Raw genomic sequence first — 22,232 nt, 5'->3', positions numbered from 1 at the left:
AAATTTTAATCAAATTGAGACAACATTCTTTATTAAAAAGAAAAAGGGAGGGAAGTTCTTTCAAGAGCCAAGATGATATGATCGGAAGATACAAAGATTTGAAGAGAGAAAAAGAGAAAATTATTGAAATAACTATGAGAGTCATTCCTCTCATGGAATATAATATTAATTTATATAAAAATAATATATGATCAGTTTCTTCATGGAACATGCACCTATTTAGTTTTTTTTATGGATTTAATAATTATTTTATGGCTTCCGGAAGGAGGTGGTCTCCGTTAAAGGATGTTAAACTTTAAAACTTTAAAAAGGTAATCATATGCAAAATAATATTATTGGCCAACAAAGTTCAGCTAATGTCTTTTCTAAATACTCTTGAAAATATATGGTATGCCTATCTGACATCCAAATTGATTAGTGAATTATAATGCAAGTGATAGATTTTCGGTTTGAATTTATGTGAGAACATCATTTTACAATATTTAATGTACTAATTTTTTAATAGATTTTGTTATTGTATGCATGCATGTCTTGATTGACCAAACTCATCCTTTTTGAAAAATTTTATAATTTTTCATTAGAACTTGGCAAATTTATGACAAGTAATAAAGAGAACAATAATTAGTTACAAATAATGTTAGCTGATGGAGAGGGATATGCTCAGAAACCTCCTCATCTCAGCAATGGGATTTCACATCATGGTGATCTGATTGTCGACATTATTCCATTCCAGGAGGACATCCAAAACCTGTCCAGGATAAATGCACAGATTCAAGCAAATTTAGACGTCAAAATCAAAGGATAAGCGGTTAAAAGAAGATATTGAGAAATGGAAATCATGTTGCTTGGATTGGACATATCCTGGGAGTTTGTATACATACATACACACTTGGTATGTCCTTTGGTTTCTCCCTTCATATTTGCATAGAATGCTCACTTCAACCTATGCTGTAGTTCGGATCAAGCACAAAAATGCTACAAGGATAATGTGAGAGCAGTAGAAAATAAAAGAACCATGCACTCCATTGATGTCTCCTAATGTAGAACAGGAAATCTATGTCAAGCCTGTCTTTCAAACCGTTGCAGAAGCTCAAAAACAGTGCATCACTAGTACATGTTCTAATAATATGATGGTAAGCTGGAGAAATTGGCATTAATTTTGTGGGTTGTGATGCAATTTACCATTGAACAAACAGAAGGGAAAATTTTGGGGTTTTCATTGGGCTCTCTTGTGTCTCATCTTTCTACACAAGTCAGATTCATCATCACAAGCACAATAATATAACTACTATGTAAATTCAAGTTATCTTAAGCCCAATCTTGAGATTGGATACTGGAGAGACTTTCACAATCTAAGCTGTTTGTACTCTCCAAGTTATTCTTCTCCACACATGGCTATTGCCCTCCATTCTCTCCATAACAGAGACAGACCTACAAACTCTTTTTAAGTATCCCAAACTAAATTTCTTTTCTCTTTTAATTCCCCTATTACAATTACAAACTAGTGAAGCAAATGTAGCAAAAGCAGTTTCACTATGAAACAGTACAAAAGAAGGGCTGCCATACGATTGTTGCCAACTCCATCTCTAGGTAGCTTCTGAAGAAATAATTTGGAGCTCTGCCCACCACAGTGGTGATACCTTTGGATTAGCTTCCTCTGGTGGAATTGCCGTAATTAGCATCATTCGATCAGCGACTTCTTTCATTGTTGGTCGCTCATTTGGATCCTCATCTATGCAAGATCGAATCACCTCCACTAGTGCATTGATATCTTCATCAGGCACCGGGTCCAGGGTTGCATCTACCATATCTTTTATCGGTCTCTTCCCACTCAAATAACTCCTAGCCCAAAGCACAAGTAAGCCATCATCCTCTGAATATGGAAGCCTTCCTGAAACTATCTCCAGTAGAATTATTCCAAACTTGTACACGATGCTGCTCTCCTTTGTGATTTCAGATGATGCCATGTCTGCTTCTGTTTCTACATTCCAGAAATCAAGATCAGAAATCTTGGCTGCATTGTCTTCGGTTAGATAGATGGATGATGAATTCAAATTTCTAGGGATTAGAGGGTGGTTAAGTTGCATCATGTGCTCCAGACAATAAGCAAGTCCCATGGCTATGCGTTTACGTGCGGTCCAGTTCAAGGGCTCTGCTTCCTTAACTGCAAGACCACCCAGTACTTGGTCAAAATAGAATCCTGAGGAATCAAAGGAAGGCGACAATCTATATGATAGACAACATTAGTTTTTACAAAACAAACCACATGTTGCTTTTAAGAAATTTCATTTAGAAGACGGTATGACAAAATTTGCTAGTTAGGAAAAAGTGAAGGTGGAGAAATTTACTGAAGATGCCTTTTAAAATTTTTTATGGTAGATGACCGAATTTTTAGCATCCTAATTTCAGACATCTCAATGGCACATTAGTTGCTTCATTTGCGTGAAATATGAAGTAACTAGAAAAGTTTGTTCTTTTAATGCATTTTAGGAGTAAAACATGATATATAAGAGTATTGGTCCCAACACAAAGAATTGAAGTATACACCCCAAACATTTGTCATGAAGTAAGATATCTGCTACTATAGAAAAAAAATAATCCTATTATGCAAACAAAAAATAGGTATTATACTTGTTAAGTATCTACTGTAGATAAATGTACTGCTTGCACACAGCAATTTTGAATAAGGTCTACTTTGATTTTACTGCACTTAAATTGGAGCGATGCTCTAGATACTCACTGTGCAAATGCTCAAATAGTGTCCCACTTGGAGCATACTCAAAAACCATCATCCTGGTAAAAGGCGCTTCTTCCTCACAATGACCAAGAAGGTTCATGAAGTTCTTGTGATTTACTTTGGACAAGTCTGAAATCTGAAACCAGCAGTTAATATTATTGGAGCAAAAACACCGATTACAACTATTATCAGAAGCAAAAGAAGAGATCTGGCAGAGTACCTTCTTTCTGAAGTGAGCTTCATCTTGTACTGACCAATCTTTTGCTGATGTCACAATCGCAGATGTCACTGCTATTTCAACTCCACTTGAAAGTGTACCCTTGTACAAATTGCAATTTGATAATGAACCAATAATGTTGCTGAAATCCTCACAAGCTGTTTCAAGTTCCAATCGTCTCAATGCAGGTACGCCTGCCAAGTAACCACACATATTCATGAATGCAGCAAAAAATAACATGAAGTCCAAAATACATGACAGGTAAATATACCTGTCACAAGTGATTTCTGCGATTGCCCATTGAGAACTGTCATCAAGGGCATTACACTGACAACCTTTTTTGTTTGTTTATGGTACAAGTATATAACAGAAAGGACAATCAGAAAACAAACTACTCCTCCAACTGAGAGAGATATAATCAAAGAAGAAGATGATGATATTGGATGCGACTGAGGTGGTGGAGGTGGTGGAGGAGGTGGAGGTGGCAGAGGAGATGGTGGATGAGGTGGTGGTGGACTTTTCAAATTAGCTGATGGTGAACGACGTGGTCCACTATTCAAATTAGCTGGTGGATCAGGTGCTCCTGGGTTTTTGTTGTCATGTGCATCATCATTCTGTTTAAATTCTACTCCCAAAAGTCCACGGGTTGTTGCACCCACAACATCCCTACAAGAGATAAACTTGATGTTCAGGAGTTATGCAAGTGAAAGTTTAGCCAAATCTGTAGTATTTGAGGTCATTCAACATTCCCTGCTTATCTGTATATTAAAGATTGCCCTTTTGTCAGAGACAGTAAGAAAAGCTCTGGATTGATGTAAGCTCAAACCTGTTCATCAGGCAGAAAGTGGACACTGTTTCCTCTATATTTTGCTTATTGTTCTTACTGTTGCCTTTCATCGTTAGACTATTTTACTAAAGAGGTATCATGTCTTTTGTAGTGACTCCATTAGTCCTTAGTAATCATATAGAATAATGTCTGAGCATGCATCTAGTCAAACAAAATGCAAATTTCTTGAAACTGGTCAACTTGTACTTTTATTTTTTTAACAAGAACATCAACTCAGTTTTTTTTTAAATCATAAACAAATAAGTGCATTTTGTGACAACAAAGTTTAGGGCGCGTCCAGGAAAAAATGTATGGCTAAATGCTTAGATCCTTTTTTTTTTCTCCTTCTAAATGCTCCCAAGTTGTATGAACTCGAGAACAAAAAGTCATTTAACTGTTCAGCACTATGAATACCCTGACATTGTAATGAATTGCCTTTTTGATGGCAAAGGTTCTTTGTCAACCTGAACCTCTGAGAGCATCTTGAACTTAGACCATACTGATAATAAGTTACCAGCAAATCTGTTTCCTCTTAGAACACTGCATTTAAACAGTTTCGAGATTGGATTTTTAACTGAAGAAAGGAAAGCAATAGATGATGTTAAGTCATTTACGTACAGTGTTTCTAGAGAAGCAACATCCCCAAGGTCAGATGGAAGTACTCCACTAAAGTTATTGTGTCCCAAATCCAATACCTTCAGCTTCTGCAATTCCCCAATAACCCCAGGAACAGCTCCATAGAAGGAATTGTTATGTAAAATTCTACATAAGAAAAAAAAAAGTAAAACAGCAACGACAATACAGATCATAGTATCAGAAAAATAGTTCTCAGAATTTTTACTACAAGAGATACACAGGGGAAGCTGCAAAGAATATCAATGAAGTAATTTCAAAATTAAGCAACAGCTAGTGTTCCAAAGTTGAATAAAATAGTTGAGAATGTTGAGTAATTGCAAGAAATAACTATCCTTAGGAATTATGAAACATAAACAGATAACTACTGGCGATGGAGAACCACCAAGCTTTACAAAAGATATCAGAAAATTTTATTCTAGACAAAGATATCAACAAAAAGTTATCAATAAGTTGGCTTAGAAATTATAAGAGTTGTGTTGAAAATTGAAAAGTCTTTTGGATTTTCTAGGGACTGATTTTGTATTAAGTGCACTCATTTACTATTTACGTATTCTATAAGTCATATTTTGGATTTCTAAAAGACATACTAATTCCCTAGGAGATTACACTTGAGAATCATTTTCTTCATTAATTGTACCAAGACTCCTAAGCCTCTATAAATAGTAGAGCTTTTTAATGGATCAAACATTTCAAATTTGAATGAAAAGTATTGTATCTTCTCTAGTCTCTTACTCTCCTCTCAAATATCATACTTCTCTTTCTTTCTCTTCTCTGTTTTTTCTCTCTACTTTCCTACTCTGTTCTACATCATTTTGGTATTAGAGCCCATCAAGAAACCTGCACTGTACCTCATTGGGTTCCAACTAGCAGCAAAAACTTCAATCAACACTCAAAGATCCTTGCACCTCCAATGTTAACCCCTTGCGTATGGAGTTGGACTTTGGGCAACTGTCACTGTAGAATTAGTGAACCACATAATTCTCAGTGCTAAGTAAATTTTTGAAAACTTTAATAATATTTTTGTCGGAAAGAAAATTTGTATATTTCATTATATTGTGGTTTTCAACGCTTCACCCCTCATTTTCTTTTTCTTTTTCTTTTTTTATTTATCATCCTCTCTCCTTTAGCTATAAGTACAATACCACTAAAATTTGAACCCTTGAAAGTTGTCCCAAAAAAAAAACCAAAACAAAACAAAAAGTGAGGGAAAAAAAGTGAGAATCATTGAAACATTGCATTTCTACCTTATGCATTGCAACAATTAACAACCTCATTACCAAAAGATAATTTGTCGATAAAATTAGAATCATGACTGGATGAGGTGAAAACCAAACCAATCCTGATGAATCCCTAAACCAATAAATCGAGATAGACAGTCTTAGGACCAAGCTAGTAGATCATGATATAATGTTGAACCAGTTATGTGACCAAATAACCCAAGTCCTTAGAGCTCTCCAACATCTTGAAAATCGACCCATGAAGGAGGAGGTCGATGAGTCGATTAAGCAACATGTTCATTCTCCACAATCCATTGTTTCAAATAAAAAAATTTTACCTACTCCCCAAGCCTCAATTTGAACAAATCTTGGGTCCACCTATAGGGTACCTGTTCACAATCATGCTCCTACAAGTCGTGATGACCAATTTTTGACCTTAACGATGAATTTCTAGAATCTATTAGAAATCCACAAACTCGAGTAATGGGCTAACAAGTTTGGTTTGCTGACAATCTAGGGGAAATGGCTAGAAGAGTCAGTGTGAATGTGCCGAACTTTGATGGTAGGTTTGACCCAAACGTGTTTGTTAATTGGTTAGATAGCATGGAAGACTACTTTAAGTGGTATAGAATGATTGATATTGAACGTGTATGATTTGCAAAAATGAAACTAGTGGGGTCTACTAGGAATATTGGCAACATATCCAACATAGTCTCGAACACCATCGAGAACCTCCCATCAGTCAATGGGAAATCATTAAAAAAAAATTAAGGAAAAATATTTACCAATCTACTTTCGAAGCCAATTGGTTAAACAATTGAATTCTAATGTGACAGAGTATTTGGCCCAATTTGAAAAACTTTTACTTAGGTGTGAAATAGAAAAAGACCAAATCATCCCTATCTGAAGATTTGTTAATGTGTTAAGGTTTGACATCCAACAGGATATCTTCCTTAGTTTCCTCGTTACTATGGAGGAAGCTTCTTGACAAGTTCTTGAGATTGAGAAGTACATCAAACTTGATCCCATATAATAAGATTAATAACACCTCACACTTTGCTAAATTGTTCTTTTAAGAAATGGTTAAATTACAATGCTTGCCCTTAACCATGGTGTCCGATAAGGATGTAAAATTTGTTAACCACTTTTGAAACACTTTGTGGAAAGTGTTTGGCACAACATTAAAGTTCTCCTCAACCTTTCACCGCCAGACTAATGATCAAATTGAGGTTGTTAACCATTCCTTAGGAAATCTTCTTAGATGTTTAGTTGGGAAGAAACACAGAAACTAGGACTTAACCTAACCCATTATAGAATTTGCATACAATAACTTAGTCAACTGCTCCATCATAAAAAACCCATTTCAAACTATCCTCGGCTATACTCCTTGCACACTAATCGACCTTGCACCCATTCCACTTGACTATCGTGCCTCAGAAACAACCTACTTTTCGCTCAACATATTCATGATTTGCATAATGAGATTCAATGTAAAATTGTCCTAAGTAATGAAAGTTACAAACTTGCTGCTAATACATATCGTAGAAGTCGAGAGTTTTAATTTGGTGATTATGTCTTGGTTCACATTCACCCTAAGAGATTCCCTAAAAACTCATTCAAAAAGTTGTATGCCTAAGCAATTGATCCTTTTCCCATTATCTAAAAACTAAGATCTAATACATATATGCTTGATTTGCCTTCCAACTTAAATATTAGTCTAATTTTTCAATGTGAAGGATTTCACTCCATATTATGGTACTTTTGAGCCTCCTCTATCTGTCGGTTTTCTTGCAGGTGATAATCCTCCCAAAGTACCGATTCTCCCACAACATAGGGATGACATAGAGGTCATTCTTAATAACCACCTTTTTACATTTACTAGTAGCATTACTCACCACTTTCTTGTCAAGTGGTGTGATCATCCAACTTCCGATGGCACTTAGATTACTTTAGAGCAACTTCGAGACTTTGCACTAGACTTATTAGACTAATACCTTGCATATCACTCTTCGGGGTTGAATTCTTTACCACAGGAGAAAATGATATAGAACCATCAAGCTTTACAAAGGATTTCAGAAAAGCTTATTCTAGGCAAATATATCAACAAAAAATCATCAATTAGTTGGCCTAGAATTTCTAAAAGTTGTGTTGAAAAATAAAAAGCCTTTTGGTCTTTCTAGGTACTTCTTTTGTATTAAGTGCACTCATCTACTATTTAGGTATTCTAGAAGTCATACTTTGAAATTCTAAAAGACGTACAAATATCCTAAGATATTACTCTTAGAAATCATTGTCTTCATTAATTACATAAGGCTCCTAAACTCCTATAAATAGTAGAGCTTGTTAATGGATCAAACATTTCAGATCTTAATGAAAATAATTACATCTACTTTAGTCTTTTAATCTCCTCTCTTATCTCACATTTCTCTTTTTCTCTACTTCCCTACTCTATTCTACATCAACTAGGTTAAGCGAGACTGATGCTTGGAACATACCTAGAAAAACTATTAATTACAGAAGAATAACATAGCTATGCTGCTAAGTTCCTTCAACATAATGAACAAACTAAGGTTACTCACAAGATAACTGATTCGATTTCAGCAAAATATCATCATAAATATTTCCACATGACCATATTTCCTTCTTTTTCTTTTTTTTTTCAAATTTTACTTGCTTTAACAGTCCCCAGCTATGAGTCAACCCAAGTTAACTGCAGAAATTGAGTATCCATCACATTAATCTTTGTTATGTTTGTACATGTAGATGCATGAGAAGAAATATGAAAGAGTAACATAATGGGGATGTCACGGACCAGCTACCATGTCTTGTATTGAAATTGTTGAGTTGTTCGGAAATACGTTAAAGTTACAAAACAAGATGGCAATAGGATTATGCAAAATAAACCCAAGAAGATGTTTTGAAATGAAGGGATAATTTTTTCCATAACACTTCTGCCCACAATTAACAAATATACAAGGATTTTATTGCAGAAAAAGTGTTAGCAACCAAAAAGTATAAGGAGAATCAAGAAAAAAGAATCACATGCATTAGACAATTATAAACACATAATAGCTTAGAAATGCTTACAGAGTGTTCAAGTGTATCAGTTTGCCTACTTCAGGTGACAGTGTCCCTTTAAGACAAAGATTTTTCAAGTTCCTACAACAAGAAGACAAAATTTAGAGAGAGATTAAGGAGCAAAAAATTCAATTGATATTAGACTAGAACAAAATACTTTACAAGCAAAAATTCTATAACAAGCATCTTCATTTAAAAGTTTGTAAGACAGTAAATTATGGATGGTAGAAGTAATTTGAAAATCAAACTAATGAAGCTCGATTCTGACTGGATAAATTCCAATAACATACATATACACAAGGAGAGATTAAGAATCATTACATTCTACATCTCTTTGAAGAGTATGTCTGCAGACTTGTATACTAATGCCAAAAGAACCATGTACAGTGTTGCTGGCAAAACTACAGCACAGAGAAAGCAAACTTTTGCTAAGGTATCATTGTTGCAGACTGACATGACTGCACACCAATATTTTGAGCAGTGACAATAGAGATGCTTTTGGAATATTGGTTTAACTTCTGGAATATGATTCATTTGGAGATGATGCACTTCAAGCTCATATCAGTACATGTTCCTAAATTTGGTGTAGTAAGACTCAACTGTTTGGCATGTCTGGATTAATTGGGCTCCTGTATCAGTGTGAATGTTTTGCTGGTTAGTTGTAAATAACAAGGCGTTACGGAGTAATAATCTAATAATCATAGAACAGGTTACTTATGGAACTTACAGCCTATGTTCGAGAAATGTAATTGGCAAGCATCTGTTAATCCTGAAGTGTACTTATATTAGAAGGCTGTACAAATGGTTGACAGAATCTAAACATGCTGTGATATCCTGCTGACCGATAGGAGAGGGAAGAATATTATGATTGATCGGTGAGCTGGACTAGACTTGTGCATGTTATGTAGGGAAAAAAATAGAAAACTGTTAATAATTAAGGGCATATTCTGGTAAAAAGCCCCTATTTTGGGTTTTCCAGGAAGGAGCCTCTCGTATTGTTTTTCCCTAAGAGTACTCCTCTTTTCCCTTAGTGCTGAAAATATCCTTGACGAGACATCCAAGAGCAGTCTCCCACTCTTTGCATGGATCGGCTCACAAGGTGAACCAGTCCAGTTAAATTGTTTTTGTGGAGGTGCCAAAAAAACAATAGTTCTATTCAAAAACACTGTTCAAATATAGAAGTTAATTTTTTTATATTTTCTTTTTTTTAACCAGTAAAAATGCCTAATTGAAACCATAGTAAGGGTGATAAATTAGTTTGTATTATATTTTGAGTCGTTATTACTCAGTTGTGTTGAGAAAAACATTATAGTCCTAATAAAAAATCCTATAACTATAACTAGCATATAAGTCAAGTTTTTTTTTTTACATTTTTTTGGTAAACCAATAAGAATGTATATTTAAAACCTAAATAAGAAATATAATAAGGTTAATAATTAATGTTTGTCTGAATTTAAATTAATTAAAACTGGATTGCAGTGTCTTCAATTCTGTAATAAAAAACACTGTAACCAGTTCGATTTAACCAAAAACCTTATAACCATATCCAAAAACACAATAACCACCAAATCGGCTGAACCAAAATAACCCTATTCAAAGCATTGTAACCGATTAGGTTTAACACCGAACCAGTTTGACTGGTTCAGTCTAGTTGGCTCTTGTCGGAAATTCAAATATCAAAGTGCTCAGATGTCAGTGGGGTATTTTTATCATTTTAAAAAGCAGGAGCTCTTTTTGGGCATTTTGGAAATAAGGGGCGGTATCCAAGAAAAACTCAAAACTTGGGGCTTTTCCCGGGAAATTGCTCGATAATAAATCTTAATCTTTTTGCAGTATTTAATCATTGTGATTGTTAAATCTTGGCCAAGTATGGAATCTGATAAGCAGTAGAAGATCCTTAAAGTGGCTGCAAGATGATGATTAGTTTTCATTTGGTTCTGTTGGTGCATTGACAGTTTGCAATGGTTGGATGTTTGTAATTGTGTCTTGAGGGGATACTTCTGATGAGGTAATATTTAATTTGTAAAAATCTAAAAAAAGAAAAAAATAAACTGCCTATATTTCATTTACAGGAAAACCAGTAGATTTCTTAAGCTCCATACCTTTGTGTTGATTAAAAAAGAACAACAAATCAACAGCATCTACTATTTCTTCTCATCCCATTTGCTTAAACCAGTAATTAGGTTCAGAAACACTCAAGGGGAAAATAGCAGAACGAAGTTAGAAGGAGATTTATAATTCAAGAAATTTGGATCACTCACAAAACCACGACTCTTCCGCCATCAGTGCACTCAACTCCACACCAGGAGCATGGATCATCATCTTCCTCATCCCAATTTGCTAAAGCGCCATAAGGATCGACCTCTACTTTGCCTTTTAATGCCAGAAGAGCTCGACCTACATTACAAGAAACAAGAAGCAGTTAGATCATTGACTAGGTCGAATCCGCCATCGATCTAGTACTGGAGAACGCACCTTCGCCATTGAGAGAATCAGAGAGCTGCCACCTTCGGCACACCAAATAAATCCACAACAGGGTTGACAGCCCTCCGAGGCTTCTTTTCCCCATCTTTAGCTGAACAAAATCACTTCTTTTTCCTCCGTTTCCCTCGGCGATGACTCGAGGATTCGGAAGCAGAACCAAACGCACCAAGAATTGGAAATTTCGGAAACCTCTGGCTAGAAAAGATTGCTTCTTTTTCTCGTCTTTCCCTTCAAGAAGAAGGCTTGTTCTTCTCTCTGAACCGAAGAGGCGGCCGGCAACAGCCGCAAGAAAAAGTAACGATTGGAACTCGGTGGTTCTTTAGCCGAAAAATCACATCTTTTCCCCCGTTTCTATAGCAGAGGGCTCAAGAACTCGTCTCTCGGCAGGGGTTCAAGAATTGGACCTAAATGCAGCCAAAACGGGAAGCAGATTAGGGTGTGTCCGGAACTCTTGATGAGAGGACCCGAGGCAAGCAGAGGCAATGGAATGACGAAGAGTAGAGGTTGCTTGGCGATACGACCCAGGAGCGATGGAAAGGTATGCGTAGAAACAGTCCTCCTACCACTTGGAAAGAGACCTCGCAGAGAAGTTTGTTTTCAATTGCTGGAATGAAAAGACTTTGGAATATTCAATTGTCTTCTCGAGAGGAAGAAAAAAACTATTCTTTAAATGTCACCGATAACTAAACTACTAAATGACAGATCCTTGTCGCATGACATGTAATCCAACGACGACTTGGCATCTAAACCATGCCATTAACCAATCTCGTCAACCCAACTACGGATGCCAGTGCTCCTCCTCGTGCAAGATGAACCATCAGACGCAAAGTCGTTTATTAACTGTGAGCATCCTCTCAACTTCGAGCCGGTCCCTTTCGCTTGGGTGTCGTTCGTCAGAGTCCAGACTACGGGTCGTTGCATTGACGAAGGGATGGTTGCAGCATGAGAAGACTGGGTCAGATGTATCTCTTGGTTGCGTGGAGACTTATGCTTTACCATCCATTTTTTTTTCTTTTCTCATCTAGAAAATAAGGATATACAAAATAGTCAAAAACTCTAAAATGACTCACGTCAGGTTACCCATGTTTATACTTTTTTTTAAGGATAAATTTAAAAAATATATATATATATACTCTAAGATATAGTTTCAGCCCAAAAATTCTTAGACAAATGATTTTATTTTTCATTACACTCTTCACTATGTTCATTATTGTTTTGTTCTTCCTTTTTGCTACACTCTTTTGTTGTCAATTGCCTCTTGATACCTTGATTTTATTTATCACTCCGGTCAATTATTAAAATCTTAATGGAACAAACACTTTTTTTTTTTTCAATCATAGATATTTTTTTAAAATATATATATATATAAAAGATTTAGATTTTTTTTCTCTAGAAAAAATATCCTCAGTTTTTTACTAAAATATCAATAAAGGTGATTTTTTTTTTTTACCAGGTGGGGTTGGATCAATTAAATAGCCCATAAATATTTAAATGAATAATTTTTAATGACTTTCTAGCTCTTCGATAACTGCTTTTAGAAAAAGACTAATGATGTTATTTTCTTATAATACATCTTTCACATATCTCAATAACGTGGTTAATCATAAAAAGACTTGTGGCCATCTTTTTCTTATGCAGTATTTTCAAGTCATTAAAATGCAGATGATCAAATCACAAATGTCATTACTAAGATTCATTTTTTATTACTAAATTGAAACAAGAATGATTACCATTGTGAATATTGAAAGGAAACTTCCTATTTTTGGACATCTCAAGAGTAGCAATAACTCAACTTTTATCAATCTTAATTTTATAAATATTATATTTTAGATTGATTTTAAAATCTTTTTCTACCGATTGTCCCATGCTCCACAAAATACTTATCAATTTAGGTGCATAAAAAACATTAGTGATATATGCAAAACTATCATCCTTAGTTCTAATATGTATTCTTCTCGTACCTTTAATATCAATTGTAGAGCCTCACTAAACTTTACTTTTGAAATAAATGATTCATCTAAGAGAAAAAAACTTCTATTTCCAATCAAGTACCATATACTATTAAAAAAACAATCTACTATATCACATGCTCATGAAAGATTTTTATATCTTTTTCTTTACCTTATCAGCATAATTTGTATATTCTTGAGTGAAAGGAAGTTGAACTTGATAGAAAAAAAAGAGATTGACTTATCACACAGGAATAAGATAAGGTAAGATATTTTATCTTTCACTCAAAATTCTTTACAATATCAAAACGTTGTATTTTATGACCCAATATATGCGGTTTATATAGTTCTCAAAGATGTGTTACATTGGTTATACTTAAAAAATAAATTACTCTCTTTCGAGAAGAACCAAGAGTCAATTTGACTTATCCTTTTATAGGCATTTTAATCTATTTCTCCTCTTGATGTAATGAACCTCGATACAATAAACCTTTCTTTCAATAACATTAACCTCATATTTTAACAAGTTTAAATGATTCCTAAAGTATTTATAACTGTAATGATTATAATTATTATAATAAAAATATTTGATTTAAAACTTATTTATTGGATTAAGGTCAATTTTAGCTCTTATGATTTTAGTTGTGGACCTCTTAAGCCTTTATTGTTTACTTGTGTATAAAATAATCTTTACATTTTAAAAAACGTAACATATAAGTCCCTTCCGTGAAATCTGAGTTAATTGACATTAGAGTTTACTTACGTGATAAGTTGACTCATAATAAACTATTAATATAACAATATGTATAATTTCAGTTAAAAGGGTTAAGATCTATTATATCCCTTACGGTTTTGATTATGGTTTACTTGTGTCTAAAATAATCCCTACATTTTTAAAATTATAACATATAAGCCCCTATAGTCAAGTTTGAGTTAATAAATATTAGAGTCTACTTATGTGGCATGCTGACTCATAATAAATTATTAATATAATAATATATGTATTTTAAGTTTTTAAAAAATAATACCACCATCAATGATAGGACGAGGTATCATCGTAAAAGCGACCACCAATAGTAGCACCGAGCTACTGCTACTTAACAAGGCGTCGTATGTACACAACCTCTCCCACGCTAACGATGAGCTCATGAGCTTCTAGCTCTATCTTAAGTAGATGTGCGTCGACTAGTCCAACGCTAGGTATGTAGTGGTCTCTTGGTCTCTCTTCCTCCTCATGAGCATCTTTGTCCCCACTGTCTCCCACTTTATCCTCTCTTGCACTCTCACTCGCCGTGCCTATGATGTGGTAGTCCAACTCTGACTCACCTCTACCTTCAGCCTCTCATACCTCTACCTCTTCGCAGGGGAGGTGGCTTACAAGGTATGATTATACTCATCGGGATCAAAGTATGTGTCATTCGTGGTGGTAGGTAGCACTATAGTGGGCAACGTGGTGGCATGCACCCTAGAGCTAGTGAGTGATATCCAATAGATTCAGCTCGCTAACTCTAGGGTGCATGCCATCACGTTACCCACCACGGTGCTACCCGCCACCATGAATGGCACCCACTTTGATCCCGATAAGTACCATCATACCTTATAAGCCACCTTCATATGAAGTATGACATCATAAAAATAGAGAGTAGGCATAAAGAGTGATTGAGTTGGTCCATGTAGCCCTCCTGCACTCGCTCCCTCTCCTCGATTAGCTTATTGAGGAAGAGGAAGTAACGGAGGTCGTAGCAACAAAAAAAGACAGAGAAACAAAGGTAGGAGAGGCCGGAGGTGAAGGTAAGAGAGCTTGATCACCACGTCATAGGCACGGGTAAGGGCGTAAGAGAGGACAAAGTGGGAGGTAGTGGGAACGAAGACACTTAAGAGGAGAAAGATGAACCAGGAGCCACTATGTGCCTAGTGTTGAACTGGTCGACGCACATCAACTTGATATAAGACCGAAAACTCCTAGGCTCGTCATTAGTATGAGAGAGGCTACGTGAGTTAAATGTCTTACGAGATAGTAGCGACTCAGTGCTGCTACTAGTGGTCACTTCCACAATGATGCCTCCTCCCACCATTGATGGAGGTCTTAGATTTAAAAAAAAACTTAAATTACATATGTCATTATATTAATAGTTTATTATAAGTCAGCACGCTACATAAGTTGATTCTAATGTATGTTAACTAAACTTGACGGGAGAAGCTTATATGCTACGTTTTAGAAAATATAAATATTATTTTAGACATGAGTAAACCATAAGAACTTAAGAGGTCCATGATTAAAATCATATAAGAAAAAATAGATATTAATAGTTTATTATAAGTCAATATGTCATGTAAACATACTCTAAATTTATTAATTCATAATTAATGGAAGGAGCTTATATACTATATTTTTTAAAATATAAAGATTATTTTAAATATGAGTAAACTATAAGAGCTTAAAAGGTCAATAGTCAAAACCACATGAGCTAAAATGAACCTTAATCCCTTATATATTATGATAATCACATAGTATTCTTCTACAAACCTCTGGATTAGTCTCGACTTCGACCATATCATCTATTATTATCTTAATTTTAATTATCTTCTTAATTTTTATTGGTATCTTTATCTCTACCTTAATTGTTACCTTTGTCTTTCTCTCTGTCTTTGTTTTTATTAGGATAGCCATTGTTTGGTATTTTTGATTCTAGAACTTAAAAATTCATCAATTCATCTATGTCTATCTTATCAAAATCTTTGGACGCCTACGTGCTCAAATTTAGATATTAGTGATCTAAGAATTTTTTTCATAATTTTAACAATATTAATATCTTCACCGTTAGTTTTCATTTGATTTGTGATGGCTAAAGTATGAGAAAATAATCTAAGATATATCAATTCATTTTTAAACATTCTGAACTCAAATCTCATTGCCTGTAGCCATGCTTTCTTCACCTTAGTCACACCTTCATAAATCTTGTAAATGATGGACCACCTATTATGTTAAAGTTTGCTATGTGGAGATCTTTCTTTGATCTCTCAATTCTGACCTTCTGATTTTAGGTATAAGAATCTTTTTTTCTTTTTTACTAGGCTCTATAATACCTTATCAATAATATTTTAAATATCTTGATATTTAAAAAATATTCATTTGGATACTTCAATTTATCATAGTTCTTGCTGATAAATCAAAGAACCTAGAGTTAAATTATATTATTGAAGAAAGCCATATTGATGATCGTCTTATAGATATCACAGGTGTTTTTTAAAATGTTTTCTCTTTATAGTTTCTCTCTGTTCTCTTTGCTATTTTTCTTTTCAATTTTTTTTATCTCTAAATAGTATTATTTCTTTCTCTAAACAGCTTATTTCTCTCTCTATCTACAGATCTATTTTTCTCTAACAAATCTATTTTTTCTCTCTAGCAGGATTTAATCAAAATTCTAATACCATTTTATGATAAAGAAACTTTATAAAAACTAAAGATTAGGAAGAGAAGGTTGAAAAGAGAGAAGATAGAAAAAAAAGAAAAGGATTTTATTGACTCTAAAGTTTCGCTTTCACCAAAATACCTTGGACCACCTTTATGCTCCCTTCTTTCTGGGCTTAATTTTCCTCTCTTTTCTTTCTCTCTCTCTCTCTCTCTCTCTCTCTCTCTCTCTCTCTCTCTCTCTCTCTCTCTTTGGATACTATAGGGCACCATCAATCCAATATATAAACCTAAACCACAAGGTTATAACCCTAATGAAATAAGAACTCCAAATTTAACTCAAACTCCTAATTTAATTATAATTAAATTTAAATTGCATCTCTAACAAATGCTTGTTTATGAGTGACAATTGGAAAACCCTTAATATCTATTGTGTGATATATGTGTGAGTAATTGAAAGGCTTGAAATTCAATTCTCTTTTGGAATAGAAGAAAGACGGCAAAGGTAAATTCCAAATCAACTTTACATTGCAGGGATTTAGAATGAAGCATCAATTAGATTGTATGGAGAGAGTTGAAGAAACTAGTTCACTCTTTCATACTATATTTGGGATGGAGAAAAGAAAAGAAGAGATAAAGAATTAGAGAGGAAGAGTTAAGGGATGATGCAAGATGCAATATATATATATATATATATATATATATATATATATATATATATATATATATATATATATATATATATATATATATATATATATATTTCTTATAGACAAGTCTCTATATTTTTCTTTTCTCACTTTTTTTCTATGTTTTACCATAACAAATCTCATCTATTTATAGGTGAGTTACAAGACTCAATTGTTAAGGCTACATTCAAATACTTTTATTATATATAACTTATCTAATTTACAAGTGGTTTATTATTTCATAACCTCCTTCATAGTGATATTTATCTTGATATAACCTCTCTATTCTCAATAAATTCTAGAGGTTATAATTATTTTTACCCATGTGATCATGAGAGAGGTTTCAATCCTCTCTTTTAATTGAGTCTAATTCTTTTAAGACTCCCACTAGACTTAATTCATTTTATCACATACTTCAAGTAATGTTTTCTTTTTGAAAAACATCTTCAAATTGAGGGGCTTGGTGAAAATATCTGTAATTTGATCACCATATTTAATGTAATCTAATAAAACTTCTTTTTTCTTGATTTGGTCTTGAATGAAATAGAAGAAAACGTAGATATGTTTGCTTCATTCATGAATGAAGGCTGAGTTCTTAGCCAATGTAATCACTGACTTATTATAAATATTTATCTTTGTAGCTTGATGTTGTGCATAATTGACTTCATTCAAAAGCTTCTTTAGTCATAAAATATGGCATACACATGATGATGTCAATATATATTTCACTTCACATATAGACAATGTCATAATAAATTATTTCTTTGAATACCAAATGAAAATTATATCATTCATATAAAAAAAATAATTGTACTTTTTAATATCTTCTAGAGCTCCATCCCAATCATTATCAAAATAATCAATAAATTAAAAATTATTAAAAATAAATATATTATTCCATGAGTTATGGTATTTTGATATAGCATAAAATTTTTTTAGCGCCCTTTATGTGTGTTGACTTTGGTTAATCCATAAATCGACTTACTAATCCGATTTCATATAGAATATATGATCTTATGCAAAATAGGTATTTCAAGCTTCTTACTAAACTTTTAAAATATATTGTATCAATTGTATCACTAGCATCTTGTCTTGAAAGTTCGATGTATAAATATTTTGAAAATCTTCTTTGCATATCCTTCTTGTGAAATAAAAATATCTTCTTTACTTTGCTTCACTTTGATACCAAGAAAATAAGACACGAGACTAATGTCAATCATTTTAAATTCTTAAATTATTGTTTGTTTGAATTATTCAAATATAAGTGAGTTGCTTCTTATAAAAATAAAATCATCTATATCCAAGAAAATAAGTAAGATATCTCTATTTTTGTTCATCTTATTGTATATGACATTTTCATAAGGACATTGGTCATAACCATTTTGCTTAAAGTAAACATCAATTCTAGTATTCTTGAAATAAGATTTCTCTATTTTTGTTGATCTTCTTATATAGGGCACTTGCATAAGAACATTTGTCATAATCATTTTACTAGTTTTAAGTCATACAAAGCCTTCTTTAACTAACTTTCTCTATTTTCCCCTTTTTAATGTACACAATGGTTATTCTATATGTACTTCTCCTTCAAGTAAAACATAAAAATATATATATTTAACATCCATTTGATAAATTAAGTAATTATTTTATATGGTAATGAATATAATCAATCTAATAGATTTTATTTGAACAACAAGGGCAAATATCTTATTATAGTCAATGTCAAATTTTTTCTTGGAACATTTTGTCACTAATCTAGCTTTGTACTTCTCAACTTATCTTAAGTATTTTTCTTGATTTTTTAAACCTATTTCACATCAATAGTATTTTGGCTTTGAGGTAGTGAAGGTAACTCTTAAGTTTTATTTCTGTTGATAGAGTTGATCTCTTTATCCATAGTATTATTTCACCTTTTATTTGTCATCACATCTTCATATTGAATGATTCACTATCTATAAAGAGACAAACAAGATGTAATTTATCAGTTACTTCTTATAAATATTTTAGATTTCTTATCCTTTAAGGCACTAGGCTATCTTCTAGAGATGATTGTGTAGAAGAAGAAGAAAAAGATGTCGACAATAATAATGATCATGGTGGTAAAGCAACTTCTGTTTACTTTTGTACATCTTCATATAACTCTTCGATATTGCTCTCCTAATTCAATATACCTTCTTCATTAAAATCTACATCCTTATTTATAATAATATTTAAATTGTTAGGATAAAACAATTTGTAGGCGTTGGATTTAGAGCCATACCCAATAAAAATAAGTTTGGAACTTTTGTCCTCCAACTTGGTTCTTACTTAATTAAGTGCATGTGCATAACCAATGTGCTCAAAGATCTTGAAGTATGGGACACTCATTTTTTTTCTGTTCTATGTCTCTTATAGAGTTTTGTTCTCAAAGCTCGATTAGGATACTGATTTCAGATGTAGATAACCAAAACACTACTTTAGCCCAAAAAATTTTGAGCATGATTCTCACCTTAATGAGAATTATCTAGTTCTTTCTCTCTATCATATCATACGATTTTATTAGGAGAATATGGTACCGTGAGTTGATATCAATTGACACATTCATCACAAAAATCTTCAAATAATTATATAAGAATTCACCACCTTGATTGATTGGAGTGGATGTTTTTGATATAGAAACCATTTTCACAGAGGTTTTAAACTTCTTGAATATACCAAATACTTTTTCTTTTAAGAAATAAATCTAAGTTTTTCTTATATAATCATCAATCAAAGTTAGAAAACAACGATACTTACCAAGATGTTAGAGCAACCACAAATATTGGTATGAATTAGTTGAAGTGACTTCTTTGTTATAAAGTTTGCGTTACGTGAAAAACTTCTTTATGATTGTTTGTCAAGAACACGTCCACAACATATTTGATTTATATATTATATAGAGACAATTCATCATCTTCTTAGTTAATATTATATTGACATCTTCAAAGTGTAGAACTCTCAAGTGTCACAATCATGAGTTAAAAGATCTTTAAATATTATGTCACATCATGATTAATGGTTAAGATATATAATTCATTCTTTGATATCACGACTCAGAGCAATTAAATTATTTATATTACTTCTAACAAAGAGTTATTAGTCTTTTATATGAATATCATAATCATTTTTTAAGAGTTATCTAAGACTAAAAATATTATTTTATATATCCGACACATAATAAATGTTTAAAATAATTAATGACTTTCATCTATGATGCATATCAACATATTGACTTTGTCTCTCATTAGTACTTTTGAGGAGTTGTAGGATAGACTTATCCCTTCATTATAATAATATATATGATTGATTACTAGTTTTATTATCTAAGTACCACTTGTCTTGTACGACGATATCTTCTTTTTAATATGCTAGCAACAAGAGAGAATCATTTTCTTTCTTTTTAATATAGTATTTTTTTTAACTTAATTTTTTTATTATAATAGAATTCGAAATCATAATGACTATATTTTTTATAATAATAACATTGAACTGAATTTTAGAACGATTATATTCTTGACCTCCTATATCTCCTTTTTTTGTTTTTTTTACCCTTGTTTTAGATTTTGATCTTTTTTATTATTATTATTATTTTCTCATTTGTTATGTCCTCTATCACAATCATGTCCTTTTCCACTTCCTCTACCTCTTCCACAACTACGAGACTTTTTCACTACATTTGGCTTTTCGATGACTAAATGTTGTTATGCTTGCAAAGAATTCATTAACTCATCAATGGTGATTTGATCTAAATCCTTTGATTTCCGGATAAAGATTACAATAGAGTTGAACTTGTCATATAGTGATCTCAATTTTTTTTTTCAACCATACCAACATCTTCTTTATTCATTTCTTCTAAAATTACATGTTTTGAACATGTAAAGTAAAAAAATCAACAAAATAGTAAATGGATAGCGAATGGATTAAGGAAATGCAACAGGCACACAACTTCAGGTGGGGAACGTTTCTGTAATGAATGGTGAGATAGAACGGAGGAAGAGTGGAAGAAGTAAAGAATTTGGATTATCTGTGTAGCCTTACATCATTCAAGAGTAGTCATTCATAGGAAATTTTCAGTATACTTTTTGTTTGCTTGAATTCACTATAGGATCTTCCAACACTAAAACTTAATTATCTTCTTCTAGTACTATTGATTTGATACATGTCATCCTCCTAACCTAACGAATCAAATTTGTTATCATTCTTTAATATGACAACAATTGGTCAACAACATTGCTTTGCCCCTCAACCATTGCTTTCGATTACACAGTAATCAGCTACACAATAAACAGTCTATAAATCATCCTTGCATTGTCTTCCTCGTTTTGGACGACGGAAGTGACACAACTATATTATAAGCAACACGAGACAGCAAACGAAGAAAGCCTTCAGATGAGGAGAAGAGGCTTTAGGTCACACGAGTCTATATATATATATATATATATACATATATATGTATGTATATATATATATATGTATACATATATACACACGATGAAAGGCCTTCAAGTTTAGTCAAGGTAAGGAGGAAGCGAAGTGCAAAAACCTTTGAGCATCTACAGGGAATTAAGCAAGTGGACCAACTAGTGAAGGCGACAAGGAGGCCGCTTGGAGTGATAATTTTCTTTTCTGGAAAGTTGGCCAAACCACTGGCGAGCGTAAATATGACGCTACACCACATGGCGAAGCGTAGTTTGATCACTTTGTTCCACATGATGCATCTGAGACAGAAGAAGGAAGAAGAAGAAGAAGAAGTGGTAGGAGGCATCACACCACAGCCTCTGTATTTGCTACCGCACCAAAATGGGTGGGGTACAGGTGAACGGGTCTCAGCACTGCTCTTGCTGGTGTGCGCAACTGATCCAAGAGTGCCGCTTCACGTTAGCTCCCCACGGATGATGATGCAACATGGGGGGACGCAAGGGGTTAGGCAAAGTGGGCAGTGCGGGTACTGTGAGTAACAGCATCATGCGTG

The 22,232-nt window shown here is 33.3% G+C and overlaps 1 protein-coding gene across 2 annotated transcripts; it reads right to left on the bottom strand.

Annotated features, from left to right (window-relative positions):
- Window positions 1-1,258: 1,258 nt before the first annotated feature.
- On the bottom strand, window positions 1,259-11,764 carry LOC103982064 (protein MALE DISCOVERER 2). 2 transcript variants are annotated; one of them, XM_009398868.3, is made up of 9 exons: window positions 11,187-11,764; window positions 10,973-11,108; window positions 8,721-8,792; window positions 4,399-4,542; window positions 4,195-4,320; window positions 3,226-3,620; window positions 2,958-3,148; window positions 2,741-2,873; window positions 1,259-2,164 (listed from the first exon to the last, which is right to left on the bottom strand). In XM_009398868.3, the coding sequence occupies exons 1-9, from the start codon at window positions 11,278-11,280 to the stop codon at window positions 1,587-1,589; spliced, it is 1,869 nt and encodes a 622-aa protein (XP_009397143.2). In that variant the 5' UTR covers window positions 11,281-11,764; the 3' UTR covers window positions 1,259-1,586. The 2 variants fall into 2 exon arrangements, with proteins under 2 accessions (XP_009397143.2, XP_018681081.2); XM_018825536.2 differs by lacking the exon at window positions 4,195-4,320 and having other exon boundaries at window positions 11,187-11,762.
- Between the last annotated feature and the right edge of the window lie 10,468 nt (window positions 11,765-22,232).

The sequence above is a fragment of the Musa acuminata genome, chromosome BXJ3-4 (assembly GCF_036884655.1).
Source record: "Musa acuminata AAA Group cultivar baxijiao chromosome BXJ3-4, Cavendish_Baxijiao_AAA, whole genome shotgun sequence".
NCBI classification, from domain to species: Eukaryota; Viridiplantae; Streptophyta; class Magnoliopsida; order Zingiberales; family Musaceae; genus Musa; species Musa acuminata.
The sequence above is the reverse complement of the archived record's forward strand: the minus strand, read 5'-3'. Positions and strand labels throughout refer to the sequence as shown.

Coding starts and splice junctions, on each gene's coding strand:
- LOC103982064 (XM_009398868.3), bottom strand. CDS start 11,280: ATGGGGAAAAGAAGCCTCGGAGGGCTGTCAACCCTGTTGTGGATTTAT. Junction 11,109..11,186: donor TGATTCTCTCAATGGCGAAG/GTGCGTTCTCCA, acceptor CTTGTAATGTAG/GTCGAGCTCTTCTGGCATTA. Junction 2,874..2,957: donor AAGCTCACTTCAGAAAGAAG/GTACTCTGCCAG, acceptor TGCTGGTTTCAG/ATTTCAGACTTGTCCAAAGT.